This window comes from Callithrix jacchus, chromosome 7 (assembly GCF_049354715.1).
Source record: "Callithrix jacchus isolate 240 chromosome 7, calJac240_pri, whole genome shotgun sequence".
Lineage (NCBI taxonomy): Eukaryota > Metazoa > Chordata > Mammalia > Primates > Cebidae > Callithrix > Callithrix jacchus.
Genome location: NC_133508.1, coordinates 6,699,712 through 6,720,283, shown reverse-complemented (window position 1 = coordinate 6,720,283; position 20,572 = coordinate 6,699,712). Strand labels below are relative to the sequence as shown.

The 20,572-nt window shown below is 44.6% G+C and overlaps 1 protein-coding gene across 9 annotated transcripts in view; it reads right to left on the bottom strand.

Moving 5' to 3' along the window:
- The window catches only part of SFMBT2 (Scm like with four mbt domains 2), a 264,676-nt gene that overhangs the window by 18,054 nt on the left and 226,050 nt on the right, over positions 1-20,572 (bottom strand). For all 9 annotated transcript variants that reach the window (XM_035306701.3, XM_035306700.3, XM_035306702.3 and 6 more), the window contains 2 exons: positions 11,017-11,126; positions 274-449 (listed from right to left, as the gene is read on the bottom strand). In XM_035306701.3, coding sequence (XP_035162592.3) covers positions 274-449; positions 11,017-11,126 — 286 coding nt within the window. The remainder of the gene's footprint in view (positions 1-273; positions 450-11,016; positions 11,127-20,572) is intronic.

The window sequence follows — 20,572 nt, the reverse complement described above, 5'->3', positions numbered from 1 at the left end:
ATCCACTGAAACTCAGGCCGGCACACCCAGTTTCTTTCCTTCTTTTCCAAGGCCTCCCAGTGAAAATTCATCGTGTTTTAAATCACCCCAGCCCCTCCGTACGTCAGTCTAAAAACCCCCAGCAAATCGTTAAACATCCTTCCACAGCAATTCCTACAGAAGACTAGTCCAAAGGTTCAAAAAGAAAAACGCGAATGAAAAAAACCCAAATCCCGCACAGCACAGCTCAGGCCTCTGGCACCATGCGTTTCTTTTTCCATCATTTGTACTTACTGTACTTGGTTTTGGTATGAATGGAGCAGTTCTCTGGGCAGTGTTCAGATACCAGCACAGGACTAAACAAATTTGGACAGCACTCTAGCTTGGCACAGACTCGGCGGCAGAAATTTGCGACCTGGTCAGACGTCCGTACGATTTTGACCACAGCCCTGTATGTTTTGCCTCTGTATCTAGAAAGTGAGGAGGGGAAAGCGATGGTAAGACCAGATTATGAATCAGACGTATTCTGCACAGCATCTTCCAAAGGCAGCAACTTCATTTTCTGACGACAGAGCATATCATGCGTGGTTTTCCATGTCGTTTCTGTTATTTCTCACGGAGATATTGATAAGAAATGCTCACTAGTGTGCAAAAAATACGTCCTAACAGTGCTAAACCAGAATCCACTTCCACAAAGACACCCCATTTAACACACCCTCATTTTGCTATATACAACTTCATACCAAGACGAGTGGTGCAGGGTACATACCTAATGGCATGGCTCTTGAAACGAGGTTAGTGAAGTCTAACGGGTATTTTCCTGTTGATACCATATTTCATTTTTGAAAAATGTGAGTGCATATGGGACTGTAATTCTGCCTTGAAAACCATGCAAATTCAGAACACTGAAATGATATCTTTGTCAAGGCTGTGTATCATATTGTTGAAATGGGGACGATTTCCATTATTCATAAATGGCATCTGTGCAGAATGGTGATAGGTAAGGAAGGTCACATTTAAATGGAGAGAAACACAATGGGTTTTATAAGGGGAAAAAAAGACCAAACCCCCCCCCCCACACACACACACACAATGCAGAGTGACTGTATGGCTGGGACCCGGAAACTGAGTGAAGACTCCCAGCCTTGCAGACACCGGCAGCAAGTGGCTTCAGTGTGAACAGAACTGTAATGCGTCTCGGGTGGATCAGTGACAGTTAAAGAAGGCTGCTGTATTTCTCAAGTGTAAAGGGAGCAACGTGAAATGGTAGTGCAGCTTACCACACTGTGCCCATGAGGGTAACCAGCCGCTCCTCTCCTCTAGGTTGGGATGGTGAAAGATGGCTCCAGGAACTAAAACTTGCTTCCACCTGCTCTCCAGCCTCCCTCTTCCCCACCGCACCCGCCTCCACGGCTTCAGTTCCTTTTTCCAAAGCAGTAAACCACGTCCTTTCTGAACATGCACACCTTCACTGCAATCCCCATGGCCTCAAATCTTGACTGAGTGGTAAGTAGTGGATTAAATCATACTGCAAGGAGAATGCACACAGGAATCAAGAGTCCTTCATAAACGTCTCTATTTCTTATTAGACTGGGGTCTTTGGAAATCTGCAGTCTATTTGTATATTAGGAATAATAAAAGGCATTTCTCCAGTTAAACCTCCCCCCAGAAGTGGTAACTAACTGAGGGGCCTCATATAAGAGACCTTCATTCTTATTATGGATTGAACCGTGTCCCTCCCAAATTCTATGTTCATAACCCCCGATAGGAGTGTAATTGAAGATGGGGTTTTCAATGTGGTAATTAAATGAGGTCATAAGGGTGGGGCCCTAATCCAGTAGGACTGGTGGCCTTGAAAGAGATGAAAAGGCTGAGTGTGGAGGTTCACCCTTATAATCTCAGCACTTTGGGAGGCCAAGGTAGGAGGACCAGACTGGGCAGCAGAGTGAGACCCCCATCTCTACAAAAAATTTAAAATCTAGCTGGGCACGGTGGGGCACTACTAGGGAGGCTGAGAAGGCTGAGGCAGGAGGATGCCCTGAGCACAGGAGGTCAAGGCTGCAATGAGCTATGATTGTACCATTGCACTCCAGCCTGGGTGACACAATGAGGTCCCCTCCACCCCCCACCCCCCCAAAAAAAAGAAGATGAAAAGCCACCAGGGATGTACATGCACAGAGACAAGACCATGTGAGGGCAGAGGGAGAAGGTGGCCATCTACAAGCCAAAAAGAGAAGCTTAAGGAGAAACCAACTCTGGAACCTTCATCTTGGACGTTTGGCCTCTAGAGCACTGAGAAAATAAACATCATTGAAAAGCCATGTGGCATGTGGCTCTTTGATGTGGCAGCCTGAGCTGACTGAGATGAGACTCATACCTCCAGGGGGCAGTGACAAGAACGGGGACCCCCGAACTGCCTGTCTGCAGTTCCCCATCACCCACCCAGCGGCTTCTCCTGACCATGGCTGCTGTCTGCTTGTATCTTTCCTTCTCGGTTCACATTTCCTAAGGATTCTCTGAGGTCCTCTTTAAGGACTTTTCTCTGATCTTAGAGGAAAGACCAATCTAGACTAAGGGTACAGGAGTTTCCCCCAAAGACTTTTCAATGCACTAGGAAAATGAGAGATCTGGAAATCCAAATGCCTTTCGTAGTTATCCACAAAGAACTGATTTGATGTATGGAAATCCTAAAACTTGGACAAACATTGCTTACAGAGATGGCGTTTTCTTGCCATCATATATAAATATCAAATGCAAATATCGCTTTCCTTAAACATAACTATTCGGTAAAGAATAAAAATTAAGCTCCTCGTCTCCCTCCCCGCACCATCAACCCAACAAGAAATTAGAGTGAGACGTGCTTCTGGAGCCTAGACATTGTCATTTGCTGCTCATCACTTTTTTTTTTTTTTTGAGATGTAGTTTCGCTCTTGTTACCCAGGCTGGAGTGCAATGGCGCGATCTCGGCTCACCGCAACCTCCCCCTCCTGGGTTCAGGCAATTCTCCTGCCTCAGCCGCCTAAGTAGCTGGGATTACAGGCACGCGCCACCGTGCCCAGCTAATTTTTTGTATTTTTAGTAGAGACGGGGTTTCACCATGTTGACCAGGATGGTCTCGATCTCTGACCTCGTGATCCACCCGCCTCGGCCTCCCAAAGTGCTGCTCATCACTTTTCAGAAACAAACTTTCTCCTGCCCCAAGAAAAACCACAGACAATGAATTCACCAACATAAAACTGGCAACAAGAGCTACAAAAAGCAGATTGGATGGTTCTTGTCTTAAAAGTAGGCCCCACAGCGCTTATCCAGATATGATGTAAACAGCACCTGGCTGAAAAGAAAAGCACTTGAAGATAGGTTTCAATCACCTTTGGATGCATTTTTATAGCTATCATGGGCACAAAATAATGGTCAACTTCGCAGTTGGCAACAGATCACAGGTTTTTATTTCATTCACGTATCACCAAGCTACTGAAATCTGAAATTTCAGCTGTTTAGAAATGCTTTTCTAAAGACTGGAAAAATAGTTTTCCACTAATAAATCATTTTTTTTTTTTTTTTTTTTTGGCCAGGCACAGTGGCTCACGCCTATAATCCCAGCACTTTGGGAGGCCGAGGCGGGTGGATTACGAGGTCGAGAGATCGAGACCATCCTGGTCAACATGGTGAAATCCCGTCTCTACTAAAAACATAAAAATTAGCTGGGCATGGTGGTGCGTGCCTGTAATCCCAGCTACTCAGGAGGCTGAGGCAGGAGAATTGCCTGAACCCAGGAGGCGGAGGTTGCGGTGAGCCGAGATCGCGCCATTGCACTCCAGCCTGGGTAACAAGAGTGAAACTCCATCTCAAAAAAAAACATTTTTTTAAAGTATCAACAGCAAAAACAGATGAAGAATTAAATTCTAACTTGTGCTCTATATCTGCATACTCTACTAAATGAATTTCATATTCAGGGTCCTTTAGATCCCAGCCCCTGGGTGTTTCTTTTTCTTAAATTTCCCTGATGGGTGAAGCTTGACTCTCCACGTAGTGAGACCTAAAAAGCCATCTTCTGTAGATACGATCATGCCTTAAACCCTATAGCATTGAACGACTACTGGCTTTTCTAAGCCTTCCATTGACCCTGAGTGTAGAAGAGATTTTCCTCTACGTGACTTTCAAGAGGGTCTCCAAGACCCATGTTGGGGTGGTTCTTGCTTACTGCTTTTGCTGCATTTTACAACAAAAAACGGCACAACTGGGAACACGGTACGTGGCTCATGTTGTGGGACGTGCAGAGTAAAAATGGGAAATGTTAAATGAAAATACTTTACAGCTACATTTTCTTTTGCAGTTTTATCCACTACAAGATTGGTGGTCCTACACCTTTGTTGGAAAAGAACTCAATAGCAAGACTCTTAGAGTCCCTAAAAAAAAATAATAATGAGACATAAGAATGCAGGAGAAACATGCAAACCACGTCAGATGTCAGTCTGCAGAACAAGGCTCAAAGATGAGACGCTCATCAAACCTCCAGGTGACAAGGCACATACATGTGGTGCCACAGCAAAGGGACGAATGAAGGGGGCAGTTATCTGGGGGAAACAGAACCAGGGTAGCTTCATATTTTGAGATGGGGAGTCTTGCTCTATTGCCCAGGCTGGAGTGCAGTGGTGCAATCTAGGTTCACTACCACCTCTGTCTCCCGGGTTCAAGTGATTCTCCTGCCTCAGCCTCCAGAGTAGCTGGGACTAACGACATCTGCCACTATGCCCGGCTAATTGTTGTACTTTTAATAGAGATGGTGTTTCACCATATTGGTCAGGCTGGTCTCGAACTCTTGACCTCAGGTGACCTACCCATCTTGGTCTCCTAAAGTGTTGGGATTACAGGTGTGAGCCACGGCACCCAGCCTCATTCTACTCTTTATTTTACCAAAAGTGAAAGAAAAGTGTGTTTTGTACTTTTACCTTCCATGAAAGACTTACAAACAGCATACCAACGACATAACTTTGTAGGCAGAGTGTATGAAAAGAACAACCAACCATGAGATAATGCTTTTAACTTTCTACTGACACTGTGAGACCAGAGGGCAAGACAGTGATATTATTTATTACACGGCCCAGCAATGCTCTCAGAAGCACGAAGTTTTTGAAGCATGTATTTCAAGTCTCAAGAAGAAAAAGAGGAAAATATTAAGATTGACAGCTGAGCTCACACACACTAGAAAACTTCCTGGCAGTATAAATAATCTCAGAAAGAAGGAAAATAAAAGCAACAAGCAAAAGATCACTGAGTTGGAACTAAGGAATACCAAAGATAAAAAAGGTGAGGGAGGAGAAAGCTGTAAGGGGGAGGCCCAGGAAGAGCCTTCATCTTAGTCCTCAGACAGACACTGCAGTCCCAGCGCTGCTGTATTAATCAGGCCGCAGAGAAATCTGGAAGGAAGCAACCAATCGTGCCTTTATAAGCTGAGCACATAAGGAGAGGCTGAGGCTGACAGTGCTCTCAGAAGCACATCAGAGACCGTAAAGGAAGTCACAGATCAACAGTGGGAAACCCGGGAGATGCTCTTCCCAGTTGTCAGTGCAGGACACCGAGAATCCCTGAGTCAGAGAAGATTATTTTAAGCTGAAGATATTTGAGATTCAACAGATACAGAAAGAAGCCTTCTCAGAGCACCCATTATCTGACTGAAAGCAGAAACTTTAGAGAAACAGAGACTGCCATAAATTCCCTCTCTGGGGGCATCTTCTACTCCCAGGAGAGAGACTTAAGAGTAAAGCTGCCATAAATCCCCCCTCTGGGGGTGTTTCCTGGCCCGGCCATGAAGAAGACAGAAAGACCACTCACACCTGCATAAACAAGAGTTAACACAAACTTTCTTATCCTCCCATTTATTCTCCTCAAATCCAATTTGTCTTTCCCAAAGCAATCTGCTTGTTCTTCTGATAAGAGCCTTTGCTCCCAGCTCCCTTTCCTGTGCCGAGCTGGATATATGATCCCCAAACAACTGCTCCTCTGAGTTACTCGTCACTGAGCACTCCCTTGGTATGAGCGTTACACATGTCAGTGGGCTGCTGCTTCTCCCATTAACCTGTGTTTTGTCAGCTACGTTTTCATGCTCCCAGTCTCTGAACCTTAGAGAGCTGGGGCAAAGTTTTCCTCACTGGTATCAATAGAAAGTGTGTGTGGCCTTCCACTTTCTTCCCATTAACCAAAGTAGGGAGTTTTTTCCACATCCAAGTGCCTATGGCAGGGGTGGAGAAAGACGGAGGAAGATGGAACGGTAAGAATGCCGAAAAAATTGTCTCTTCTCCTTCAGTAGGCGATATGGTTTGGCTGTGTCCCCACCTAAAACTCATCTTGAACCGTAGCTCCCATAACTCTCATATGTGGTGGGAGGGACCTGGTGGGAGGCAAATGAATCACGGGAGCGGTTTCCTCCATACTGTTCTCATGACAGTGAGTAAGTTTCAAGAGCTCTGATGGTGTTATAAGTGGAAACCCCTTTCCCTTGATTCTCTTCTCTTCTCTTCTCTTGTCTGCCGCCATGTGAGATGTGCCTCTCACCTTCCGCCATGATTGTGAGGCCTCCCCAGCCATGTGAAACTGTGAGTCCATTTAACCTTTTGTTCCTTATAAACTACTCAGTCATGGGTATGTCTTTCTCAGCAGCATGAAAATGAACTAATATGCTGGTTAAAAGTTGAGAAAAATCAAAATGGATTTTGAGTCAAAAAGAAACACAGACTGAAGAAGCCGACACTGGCGCAACCATCAGTTCATAACTATTAGCTCAGCCCAAGCAGGAGGATGTCAACGTCCACCCTCAAAATCGCCCTATGAGACCTTTCAACAAAATCTCGTCAGGCAATGATAGGGGTGTGGGAGCGGAGGACGAGCTTCTGGTTCTTCCAGCCGAACTCACACCCTCGAATGCTGAAGGAAGAATTAAGAGAGAAAGGAAGCAGTGACTCTGAGAACTCGGCGGAAACAGGGAAGCTTTGCAGGGTGTGCAAAAACCTCTCTTCTCATCAGCAATAGTGAGTTACGGTTCTCAGTTCCTTCAGAACAAAGCTTTCACTTCACTGATCTCATTCTTAGTCATCAGACACCAGAGCTGGGAGAATGGGTCACAGGTTTTCAGTCTAAGGACACCCAACTCCTCAGAAGTTTCTTCCTTCTCGCATTTGAGTAACAGGAACTCTGCAATACACGGGAAGTGTGTGTTTATTCCAGGGAACTGCTGCTCCTCCCGAACGTCCTACACTGTATAATTGAATCAGATACACCACACCATGAACCCATGAATTCAGGTACACACACATACACACAGAAACAGAGTCTTCTCTTCGAACAGACAGGTTCCTCCCCCGGCTTAATGCAAAGTTCACCTCATACGTTTTCAGGACAGCAAACTACACACACTTAGGCAAGGTAAACAAAAATTAAGAAATTACCAAACGAAACCTTTTATGGCAAAGTTTCTCAGTTTGGGAATCCTTTTTTTACATAAATCACGTTAGAGCCCAATGCCACCTGTGACGGTTCATAAGACACAGGCTTGCATAAAAGAATAAAAGTTAATGTCAAGTAAAAGCACACACAAAATTAACCACTGCTTACAAAAAAAAAAAAAAAAAAAAAAAAAAAAGCAACCACAACATTTCTACAGAGCTGAGCATGACCCACCTAACAGTGAAGATTTGACTTTATCTCCTGGCCCCTGTTAAGTGACAGTAAGCTCTAACTCACATGAAATCACGCCAGGATATTTTCTCTTTAAATATTCTGAATGACCGTGACAAAGGACTGAAAGACTTTCAAGCTTCTGCCTGGCTTTTATAAAGATGGTCACAGAAGCCATTCAAAGAAGAGTTAAGACAGCCTTTTACTTTCCCTCAAGAAGATTCTGTAACATGTTGAAAAACATATTTAAATGTCTCTCGATGCAGAGAGGTAGAGGGCATTTTTTTTCTTATCCCTCCCTAAGATAGAGCCTAAATTCCTCCACTCTTGTAATTCAAAATAATGTAGGTAAATTGAGCATACTTAAATTCATTGGCAAGAAGGACATTTTCTCTTCCAGAGCAGAAATGAACTACATGAGAAGCCATTTTTTTCCCCCTTGGCACAAAAGCTAGCAAATTTTTGCTTTCAATACATGTTGAGGGTAATAATGATAGACTCCTCACAAGTTCAAATAGTGCAATAATTCCTCTCATTCTATAAAAGTTATGGTTGTTGGATAAATAGGGGAAAAATCACCAAGAGACAATTGTAGGTAATAGTGTAATTTTTCATTATATTTACAAGTCAAAACCTTTACAAAGGCACCTCCATCCTCTCAAGTAAATGGGTCTTTAGTCTTAGGAAATGGAAAACACAACCAGAAATCCTAGATGCCAAATGAGAGCAATCACACTGACCTATGGATAATCTCACATCCTCTCTTCCTGCAAAAAACTCTTTATGATTGTATAAAACAGCTCCCATAACCAACCAAAAGGACTGTCATACATATATATATATGTATGACATATATATACATGTATACACACATACACATATATTATATATACATATATATATACACACACATCTATCTACATACATATATATATATTATATATATATATATATATAATGTATTTTATTTGTTGTAAAGACAGGGTCTTACTATGTTGTCCAGGCTGGTCTCGAACTCCTGGGCTCAAGTGATCTGCCTGCCTCGGCTTCCCAAAGTACGCGAATTACAGATATGAGCCCCTTTGCCTGGCCCGGACCAAATGTCTTGAATGCAGGTCTCTCCTCTTGTATGCTTATTTAATCGTGACAGAAAACATGCCTGCCTTTCAGCCAAATGGGAAGATGCCAGCTCTCTCTCCTCCCATTTGCACCAAAGAAAATAGCGAAGTTGTCAAGATCTAAAAAGTTGTCGTTTTACATCAAAAGGAAAGAGGTGACTCAACACGCGGTATCAGAGCAGGAGAGCTCCCGCCGACTGGAAGCTGCCGTCGTTAGCAGCTGCTTTGAGACGCTGCTATGATCTGGCACAGTTGAAATTCCGTTCAGACAGACGTTTTCTCATTATAAGCTGCTGTGGAACTTTCTGTCACATTTGATATAATAGGTAATGTGCTGCTTTTACAACTCAGCAGAGCCAGGTTTCACCATGTCTGTTTTGATTGTATCAGGCTGGATTTAATGAAAAGCTCTGATCGACTTGGCGACACGAAAACGAGTGCAAACACATGCAAAACGAACTCCCTCTCTGTGGATCTGGGGCGAGTTTCTGGCTTATTTAGAGGCAGGGGAGATGTTAACGGGATCCAAGGTTTTTGTACTTTTATTATACCTATGTCCACTAGGTGTACGTGGACCCTACTGAACTCTGCAGAAATGTTTTCAAGTACGAAGGATTTCTTGCTCATGACTCTTGCCCCCACCACTACCTACAGCCTTCTAAGAAAATGTTCCACTACTTAAAGTAGAAAAATATGAAATATTAGAAAAAAACGTTTGCTTTTCTCTGAGCTATAGGTGAAGCTCACTGAACTATTTCTTGAGAAAGAAGGAAATGAAACAGAGCAGCACCTTTCATCGGCCTGCCATTTTCTGCAAATAACCCCTCTTCTTATCTACATACACTCTCTTACACTTTTGTGACCTGGCAGAGTATGATCAGTCCATAAATGGCTTTTACTGAATCTAAAACCCCAGCGTTGTTAAAAAATGACACCAGGAATGCTAAGTGGATGGCTGGCAATGAATGCTGAGTGCCAGCGCAATCTCTAAACATCTTCGCTCAGTACTGGCATGAGTTAACTACAGAGGAAAATATTACTGGTCATACAAATTACTTAACATTTCTCAATTTTCACTATGAATAGGGCAGGTGCCTTCTCTAAAGGTGGCTTGGAGATCCTCTAGCCATTAAAAAGTGGTTTACTCTTTTTAAAAACCGTCATTTCTCACGTTACATCTAAATGATTATTAAGAAGCCAACTATTAAAACCTACTCTATTTGAAACCCATAAATGAACATTAAAAGTCCTGTGAAGCACTCTAAACAATTATTCATCATAGAATTATCTTAGAAACGGACCTTTTTCTATGTACCTAAACAACCACGTTCAAGCACACTGATACAGTCCCTGCTCTCAATCTCAGAGGTCGAGGAACTTAAAGCAAAGCAAAAATGTCACCTTTCAATCAGCCTATTTCCAAATAAAAGAAAGCTACCTGATTCCATGCCAACCCTGATTTCACTGCCATTTACCTAACCTAGACCAAACATGCCTTGGCTCCTTTTATCTTTTAGAACTGTCAACTGCCAGAAAAGAGAGAGTTTGCATTTAGCACAGCCTTTATAACGTCAGAGACGAAGAGCTGTTTATGACCATAGTGTAATAACAATAAGGGATATCCTCTTAGGCCACGCGCGGTGGCTCACGCCTGTAATCCCAGCACTTTGGGAGGCCGAGGCGGCTGGATCACAAGGTCAAGAGACCAAGACCCTCATGGTCAACAAGGTGAAACCCCATCTCTACTAAAAATACAAAAAACATCAGCTGGGCATGGTGGTGTGTGCCTGTAATCCCAGCTACTCAGGAGGCTGAGGCAGGAGAATTGCCTGAACCCAGGAGGCGGAGGTTGCAGTGAGCCGAGATCATGCCACTGCACTCCAGCCTGGGTAACAAGAGCGAAACTCTGTCTCAAAAAAAAAAAAAAAAAAGGGATATCCTCTTTATAATTTTCCCCCTTTTACTCAAATAATCTATCGGTCCTGAAACATACCAAGTTTTTATGCTGAATGTTTAACATAATAAAGTATTAGGCACATCTCTATTTCACCTTAGGAATCCTAAGGCTTAAGGCAACACTGGACGCAAAAACGCCGAGAAATCTACATGTCGTCCATAGAAATGTAGAATGAACATCCTTTGGTTTGTTCCGTTTCTCAGGGCTGTGTCACAAAGAGAAGTGCCAAGTTTCTAAGTAGCGGGCGAAGTATTACGGGAAGCCTCGCTTTCCAGAACTGAAGACACTTACTTGGCTTTCAACGTCTCCTCCTGAAAATTCCAGTGGGGATCTTCTACCAGCTGTAATTCTCTTAATACCCTTCCGGGCTTGTAGGCTGCGTTGATTATCATGCTCAGAACCTTTTGGGTGGAAAAAAGAGGCAGAATGAGCTGCAACTGCATTCATTCCTACTAACAGGAGGATGCTTTGAAACCACACCAGTGACAATTAGGAGGGCTCGCCATTATCCCCACATTAAATGAAGAACTGCGATTAAGTCTGACAGGACACTTCCCAGGCTCACACTGAGTTGTTTCACCATCCAGGGACAAAAAGTGCAGTGAAATCCAATCTGTCTGGCTAGAAAAGTGTGAACCTCTCTCTAGAGGGGGTGGCAGACTCCCGTTAACTCTTCTAGTTGCAGAGAAGCCGAGCCATTTTCACCAGAGAGCAATTTATTGTACTTCAACAGGGTGGCTCTTCAGCTGGATAGGCTACTGAGCATTTCTTCTATTTTTAAAGGTTTCATAGGGAACCAATGAAACAGAGGCAGTTCACTCACGAAACACTTCTGGAGAGGCTTCGGATGCTTGCAAGGAGGGTAACAAGTTGTGTGAAACTCCCCTCTTGCAGGCTTAATTCATGGGCATTTAATACTAGGGCACCTTCTGACATGTGAATATATATCTTTTATTATACTTTAAGTTCTGGGTACATGTGCACATCTTGCAGGATTGTCATATATGCCATGGTGGTTTGCTGCATCTATCCTCGTCACCTACATTAGGTGTTTCTCCTAATGTTATCCCTCCCCAACCTCCCCACCCCCTGCTATCGCCCCCCCAGCCCCCAATCCCCCCAACAGACCCCAGTGTGTAATGTTCCCCTCTCTGTGTCCACGTGTTCTCATGATTCAGCACCCACTTATGAGTGAGAACATGTGGTGTTTGGTTTTCTGTTCTTGTGTCAGTTTGCTAGGAATGATGGTTTCCAGTTTCATCCATGTCCCTGCAAAGGACATGAACTCATCCTTTTTTATGGCTGCATAGTACTCCATGGTGTATATGTGCCACATTTTCTTTATCCAGTCTATCCTTGATGGGCGTTTCGGTTGGTTCCAAGTCTTTGCTATTGTAAGCAGTGCTGCAATGAACATACATGTGCATGTGTCTTTATAACAGAATAATTTATAATTCTTTGGGTATATACCCAGTAATGGGATTGCTGGGTCAAATGGTATTTCTATTTCTAGATCCCTGAGGAATTGCCACACTATCTTCCACAATGGTTGCACTAATTTACACTGCCACCAACAGTGTAAAAGTGTTCCTATTTCTCCACATCCTCTCCAGCATCTGTTGTCTCCATATTTTTTTAATGATCGCCATTCTAACAGGTGTAAGATGGTATCTCAATGGAGTTTTGATTTGCATGAAATGTGAATATTTTAAAAGCGAGTCTGGAACACCCAATGCCATCTAATATCATATTTCCTTGATCTACCCCTCACTCTCAAGTCCAAGAAAACGAGCGTGTGTCTACCACAGGTTTCAGAAAGAACATGCACTTCTGAGGGTCCCAGCTGCTGACCTGGGGAGATACAATGCTCCTGTTGACCTCAATGAGCTTCTCTAATGAAAAGGGGGAGGACCTCAGAGCCTGAAGCTGCTCACCTTTCAAAAAGCAAATCATCATTAATGATGAACACTGATGAGTTATGACATATTCCTGGGCTGCTGCTGTTTGGAAAGAGACCTTACAGAGAATGTGGGAGTGCAAAGCAGAGGCCTATGGTGTGGAGTTCCCTGAAGTGACTCTGTGAAGCTCCACTGGGTGAGAGGCAGCAGGAACAAGATAGGGGGAGCACGCAGTGCCCATGCCTCCTGCAGGCTGTCCCAGTGCAGAAGCTGGAAGGACCACGCCAGGCATGGAGCTCACATTTCAGATTTCAGAGCAAAATACCATGAGAAAGCAAGAAAAATAGCTGAGTGCCACGGGAGACTGGCATTAGTGCCTAAACACCTACAGTTTTTTAATGGAGACTATCACAAGATAAATGGAAGGAGGTGGGAGAACGTGGCTGGAATTTGGATGTCACGTTTGTCATGGGTCTGCTATGTTCTGGAATGTGACCAGCTTGGTTTGCACCCTGATTTACTTTTGAAAACAACAAATTTTTCTCAAGTTGTAACTAAGGATTTGCTCTTAAAATACTTTACACTATGCAGTCAGCCCAGCGACTGCCTTTTCTTTGCCTGGGTAACATTTTGCTATGTTTCAAGGGCCTCAAAACTACCCACCAAGAGAATGTGGCTTGCCAAGGTGCTAAAAAGCTATGACAAGGCGGTACCGGCAGTTCTGTTGCATTCGTGTTTTCTGTATTAGAATAATCATCTGATTTTATTGTTTACTGTCAGTACAATTTACAGAAACTCAGTTTAAAAATAAATCTAATTAGAACCGACTGCAATAACGTACACAGTGTTTATCAACAGACAATACAATTTCAGCAGATTCTTTTCATTGGGTTTTGCAGAGAAAACCCCAGAGCTACATGCTATTTGCTACATATCGAGATGCATTTTGTGACTGTGAAAAGAAAATGCTTTCTGGAATTTAATTCAGCCTGGGAGCAGGCAGCAATTAAATTATAAAAAAGCATCTGATATTGAATGTTTTTCCCTCGGCTTTTCTGGATGCCACATCATCCGTCTCCAAATTCAACAAGCTCTTTATAAGACTCTGTAATTGTAAGCTGAATAATTTCTGTGCACATGACAATGTAATGTATTATAGTTACCTAATGAAAATAACTAAGTGGACAGCTGTTATGACTAGCCACAGTTAGACTGAATTATTGTGCTTTGCAAAACACTGGAGTTCAGTTCATTATGTTCTTGATCAGAGAGGGTAGCAGGGAACCTGTCCCCCCCCAAAACTAACAGAACCTTAGGTGTCTCTCATCTTCCTCCACTGATATGGTTTGGCTGTGACCCCACCCAAATCACATCTTGAATTGTATATCCCATAACTCCCATGTGTGGTGGTAGGGACCCTGTGGGAGGTAACTGAATTGTAGGGCCAGTTTCCCCCATACTGTTCTCGTGGTAGTGAATAAGTCCCGTGAGATATGATGGTTTTATAAGGGGTTCCCTGTTTGCTTAGCTCCCATTGTGTCTTGCCTGCCACCATGTAAGACGTGCCTTTTGCCTTCCCCCATCCCCTGCCACATGGAACTGTGGTCCATTAAACCCCTTTTCCTTTATAAATTGCCCAGTCTCAGATATGTCTTTATCAGCAGTGTAAAAATGGACTAACAAATCCACCCACCTCATTTCTCAGCTCTTTTTCAGTAAAATCCTTAAGAAGAGCTCTACACTCACCAATGCCTCTTTCTCTTCTTCAGTTCTTTCTGGAACCCAATCCAATGGGGCTCTTCTGTGTCCACCATGTCCCTGAAAGTACCTTATCCAGATGCCCAGTGAGGACACACAGCTGAAGGCTGGGTAGCTCTGGTTCGATTCCTACTCTGCCAGCAGGGGCTTCCCTGCCTTCCACCTCACCTTTTGAGAGCCTCACCTCCCAACAATGGCCAGGGCAATCCTTTAAACCACAGGTCAGATGAGGCCTTTCCTCTGCTCTGTTCTTCTCTTAGGATTGTTCTTCCTGGGGAAATCCTTCCAGCCCATCCCTCCCCATCCGGGTCTTTACTTCAAAGTCTGTATCAGAGAGGGCTCTGCTGAGCATCCTCTGTACACAGAACATTGCTCCCTTCATTCTCTGGCCTCTCATGGATAACTTATTTTATTATTAATATAGAATTACTCCTTTATTGGTTGATTTGTTCACCATCCACCCCTACAATAACATAAGCAGCAGGAAATCAGGGACTTCATTCTGTTTGCTGCTGTATCTATGGTAGATAGAACTGTAACTGGCAAGAATAGGTGCTCAATAGATATTTCTTTAATTAGTTCAATAATTTCAATATGGGTTCTGAAATTAGATAAGACTATTCTGTTCATCTCAAAATTAACAACAAATTCACTCCCAGTGTCTGATACCATATAATCTATGTGAACAGAGGGTCAGGAGTTATCATTTGCTATTGCTTTTCATTGCTACAAAATCTTATCCTATGCTATGATGAGAAAGTTCATCAAATGTATCTTGTCTTCTCTATGGGAAAATAATAAAGAAAAGCCCAAAATTGTGCACCTTTCCTGTGCCAACCTTCCCTCTGCACACTGACTATGTGAGTGTGTTAAAGTTTATGTCCGCCCAAAAGGTTAGTACGTTATTCTTAGTGGGTGAACTAACCTTCAGCATAAATTTAAAACAGCAGCAACAAAAACACAACAGAGTATCTTCAAGAGGCCTGTCTGCATCTGTCCTTGATTCCGAGGACCGACTTCACTGATGTCACCTGGGTAAGATATTTCCTCTGTCCAGTATCACTTGGAAATGTCCTTGATATGAGGCCATCATTCCCACTGCCTCAACACTCCTGGGATGCTACCGATGAACTTACGGCTGCTTCGAAGAAGGAAAGCTCTTCTCCTACCATGAAGTTTATGAAGAGCGAAGGCTGCCTCGGGCAGCCAACATTCAGGTTTCTCACTAGAAAGCTTTCTAGTTTGTAGGTACTAAGTTGTTGTAAGTGATAGCCCAGGACAAATGCTCAGAGCTACACAATGAAAGAGACATTCAAACAGCACACCACAGACTCCCCAACTGTGAGAGCTAAACACCCCACACAAAAAGACGGAGGGAAATCGCTTAATGAATCAACCACAGGGCAGAAATCTAAACAGTAAATAACAGCTGAGACCAAACTGCCAGGCCCCACTTGAAAGTGGGGAACCGAATCCACTGGGGATTTTCTGTTGGTCTCAGCTGTTATTTAGACCAAATAGCAAAACAGACTCAGATTGTTATTTGAGACCAAATCCCAAACTGCCAGACCCCACCAAAACTGCAGTGAGCGGCTGGGCATGGTGGCTCACGCCTGTAATCCCAGCACTCTGGGAGGCCGAGGTGGGTGGATCACGAGGTCAAGAGATCGAGACCATCCTGGTCAACATGGTGAAACCCCGTCTCTACTAAAAATACAAAAAATTAGCTGGGCGTGGTGGCACGTGCCTGTAATCCCAGCTACTCAGGAGGCTGAGGCAGGAGAATTGCCTGAACCCAGGAGGCGGAGGTTGCGGTGAGCCGAGATCACGCCATTGCACTCCAGCCTGGGTAACAGGAATGAAACTCCGTCTCAAAAAAAGTAAAAAAAACTGCAGGTGAACAAGAGCCACTTGAGTCCTTTGGGGGTTGGAGGTCCCATTACTATTTGCAGTCAGGCATCTCTGACTCAGGGCTGGGGTGTGGGGGGCTGGGGGGGGGACACCACACTCTCGTCCAGGGGTGCAGCACGTCTTCTTGGACCCTGCTGCTCTACTCCTTCACACCCAGCCTTTGGACCTCAGCTGAGTACCCTGGTCTCACCATCATCTCATTGAATGGGGTGGAGAGTTACACTAGAGCCAAAAACAAGCCCTGAGAAGCCTCACTGCAAAGTGTCCTGCATGCCCAGGCTTACCAGGGCTTTCTCCAAACCCTTCTTTTAAGCGCCAAAAGAAAAAATAGAGGAGAAAATCAGTTCTGTTTCTACCTTTCTATAGAAAGTTACAGCTCATTGATTTCCCTTCTATAAATGTTCCTCTCTTAAGCTCCTGAACCTGGGCTGCCATAAAGCAGCACCTGTGACACGGGCCAGGCCTTCCTCCGAGTGAACGCAATTGGGGAGCCCCTGCCTGCTCAGCACCCCTGAAGCTGTTGCAGAAAACCCACAAAGGGACTCCCACAGATGCCCCACCTGAAAGGCATGTTTCTCTTTTTTTCTGAAAAACAGAAGTGACCTAATGTAACTGAAATATTCTGAGCCAAATCAATTCTCAGTAAAACCACGAGGCTCCCCAAGTCTCCGAGAGCCACCTGGGATTTTCTCCAAAGACACTGTCCCCAGGATGTCTGGAGTTTCTGTGAAGGCAGAAGCTCCAACGCCCTGCCCAGGCGGGTGTTTTCAGAGTCATTTTTGCCAGGAGCGCTTGGCTGGTCTGCTCTCACCTTCCTCATGGGTCTGTGTCTGCAGCTGAAATGGTCACTCTAGGACCCGTAGACACGAGTAAACACATTAGCTGTTCACTCCCTGTTGGTCTCTTGTGCCCAGGCTGGCTCACTCGTTTGCTTTCTCTTTCACACACAGACACCAGCCTGACACACTGTCTATGAAGTGAGAACTGCAGGCCTGGTGATTCATGAGATGGTGTGTAAGTTACAAGCAAACATTTCCTGAACTCCTTGTGCAATGCACAAGGAACACAACAGCTGACAAGAGTCTTTTGGTCACAGGATGCAACCAGTCTCTTGATACAACATAGATCCATAGTTTAGCTCTCTTTTGGGGACCCTGGCACACTGGGGGAGGGATGGGATGGAAGGATTTGGGATACAAAAAGATGATCCCAATGGACAATGACCCTACTGAGCATGGAAATGTGACTTAGGATAAACACCATCACTACTGCCTGTGCCTTACAAGTCCCACCTTTCCTGCATCTGGGCACAGGCATGCTATAAAAGGTCCAGCATGTGAGGGTGGTCGCCGCTGGGTCTGCCCCTCCATGCCAAGGCCTGCTCTGTTCTGAGTTTGCTTATGGGGTATGCCTGGACCTGAATGAACCATTGAGTGACTCTGGGTCCAGCTGCTCCCAGGTCCCCTACCTCCCCTCGCTGCAACCCCCCTTGAATTGAGGCCAGATAGTTTTGGTCCCTCAAAACTCCACTTAACTCTAATATTCATCAAGTGAGTAGAGACACGCATTACAGACCACTTTTGCCAGAAACTTTGTCCTCCCTCGTAAAGTGGCCCACTCAGACGGAGCCCAGAACTGGACTCTGCAGCCTGCACTGAACATTGCTGAAGACATGCTGAAGGCCATGTCTGCATCCACACCCCCAGACATTGTCTATTTCCAGCAGAACAGATAGGGGTGAACCTCTCTCACTGCACATCTTCTAACACACAAGTGGTCGAGTTCCCAATAACACTGAGGGCCAGGAAAAGCAACTCACTGTCTTGGCTTCTTTTCGTTATCTGTCTTGCTCTCTCTCTTTTTTTTTTTTTTTTGGAGCTAGAGTCTCACTCTGTCCCCAGGGTGGAGTCCAGTGCCACAATATCAGCTCGTTGCAACCTCTGCCTCCTGGATTCAAACAATTCTCCTGCCTCAGCTTCCCGAGTAGCTGGGAATACAGGTGTACGCCACCACGCCCAGCTAATGTTTGTATTTTTAATAGACACGGGGTTTCACCATGTTGGCCAGAATGGTCTCTATCTCTTGACCTTATGATGCCCCTACCTTAGCCTCCCAAAATGTTACCTCATTCTCTTTAACTAAAATGAAATTTGAAGCTACAGAGGTTCTGGCACGGAAAGAGGAGCATTAGCATAAATACCAGCTTGGTGGAACTTACATTTTTCTTGCACTCACAGAACTCACTTTTTTGTTTTCTTTCTTCCTGCTGCATGCTTTTTTCAAACATCAGCAAAAAAATAGTTTTGTCATTAGAAAACTGCTCTGGCCTAGCTTTTAAATGTGGCTGCTGGCACCTATCGGAGAATTGATCAGGGATAACTACTTTTGACTTTAAAAAGTCATTTAGTAAAGTAGAACAGCCAGCCCCTCAAGAAAGGCTGAAGCCAAGGTCATCTTGCTTGTTAACAGAGCAGGCAGATAAGGGAAGATCTCATTTTAACAGAACATGCCACGTGAAACAGGCTTGGAGGCAGCTTCAAAGAAGCCCATTGGCTCTCCATACTTTTGTCAGCTTTTCTGTCCCCATCCTATCACTGACAACAAAAACAGGCACAGATACAGGCAGACAACATCGCCCTAGTAGGAATCCATTCATAGACTGACAGCTGCAGCAGACGGAGGAAAGTCAATTCTCTCTCTAGGGTCGTATTTCCGGTGGCAGAAATTCTTACGTGTATCCTTGGCTTGATTTCTGTTTGGACCGAGTTTAATATCTGCAAGGATCTCAGATCTGTGCCAATTTAAATGCTTAGAGTTAGCTAGCCGTCCTGCTGCTGAATCACAGTGCAGAGCCCTTCCCAGGGTGTGGCCCTCCCAACTCAATCATCATTTTCTTCAGCTGTAAATTTCTCATGTATGGAATCTACTCACCACTGAGGCTGAGCGAGATGCGTAATGTTTGATTTCAAGACATGATGCCAAATGCAGAAATGAGCTATTTGCAATGAAGGCAGCTCTACTCTGCCACTAAATGAAAATGTGTTTGGAGGGTGTGGTACCACGGCCAGGCCTGCATGAGACTCAACACAAACAGGGCCCTTTCTGGGTCCATCCCATGTGGTCTGCACATTTCAGGCACTGTGAGCATCCTCTCCTCTTCCCTCCTTCATCCCCTGCACCCAGAATGCCCCAGCTTTGTTCCTGCTCTTTGCCCTACCTGAGGCAGGCTGCCTGTTCTGCGGTCCCCACAGACCACAGGTGCCTACAGTATGATCTCACAGTGTGTGTGCCAGGTCTTGCCCCGGAACCTGAAACCACATGGCTACATTCTATTGACCTACTCATGTTTCCAACTCGACTGGACGCTGGTGTGGGGCAGAGACCACCTGCTAAACATTCTACATGTTCCCGAATAAATGACCACAACAATAGCCTCATCAGTTTCTAAACCGTAACCCCTACTTCCTCTCTCAAGCAGATGTTTTTTTCTAATATAAACGTATTTAACTACGAATACCACTGATGCCCAGGAAGCAAAAATGCCCTCTGACTTTGCTCAATGGCCTCTTTCTCGTTAAGTGAAATGATATTTGAAACCATACAGAGGCTCTCGGGTAGAGGGAAAGCTTGAGTCTGGCGTCGCTCTGAGGGTGCCCCAGCCATAGATTCAAGTTCAAATCGCTTAAAATATCAAAGATGGCCTTTCACAAGCAGGCCCCTTCCAATTTGCTCCTTCTAACCTCACACTGAATCATCAAGGCAGGTCAGCTTCTTCTGTTTTTCTTCTCAAAATCTAATGCACCCTTTTATGCCAGCTCCTAAGGAACTTCCTAAGGCTGCAGTTCCTAAGCTCCAGCCATACCTGAATCTCCTTTCTGGAACACACCTTGAATTCCCACCTGTGTGGCCATTCCCATGCTGTGCAATCAAGATCCTATGCACTCTGCCTAAGCCAGATTAAATGTCACTTGCCATTTATTTGTTCTCTCCTCCATTCTGTTCCCAGAGCAGTGTGCTCTTGGCTCTCTCTCTTGAACCCCCAACTGTACACTGAGCTGAGGATTATATTATCTCCCCAACAAGAGCAGGAAACCGCAACAGGCAGAAGGCAGAGCCTGTTTCTTTTTTAACCCAATGCCTCCGACGGTCCCTGGCTCCTCAGAGTTGCCTAACAAACATTTGTTCAATGGATCAATGGATTGCTGTGCCTGCAGAACTTTAAGAAACATTCATCTTGGTACAGTGGCAAAAAAGAATATCCATGTGGTATCCCCTTTCTT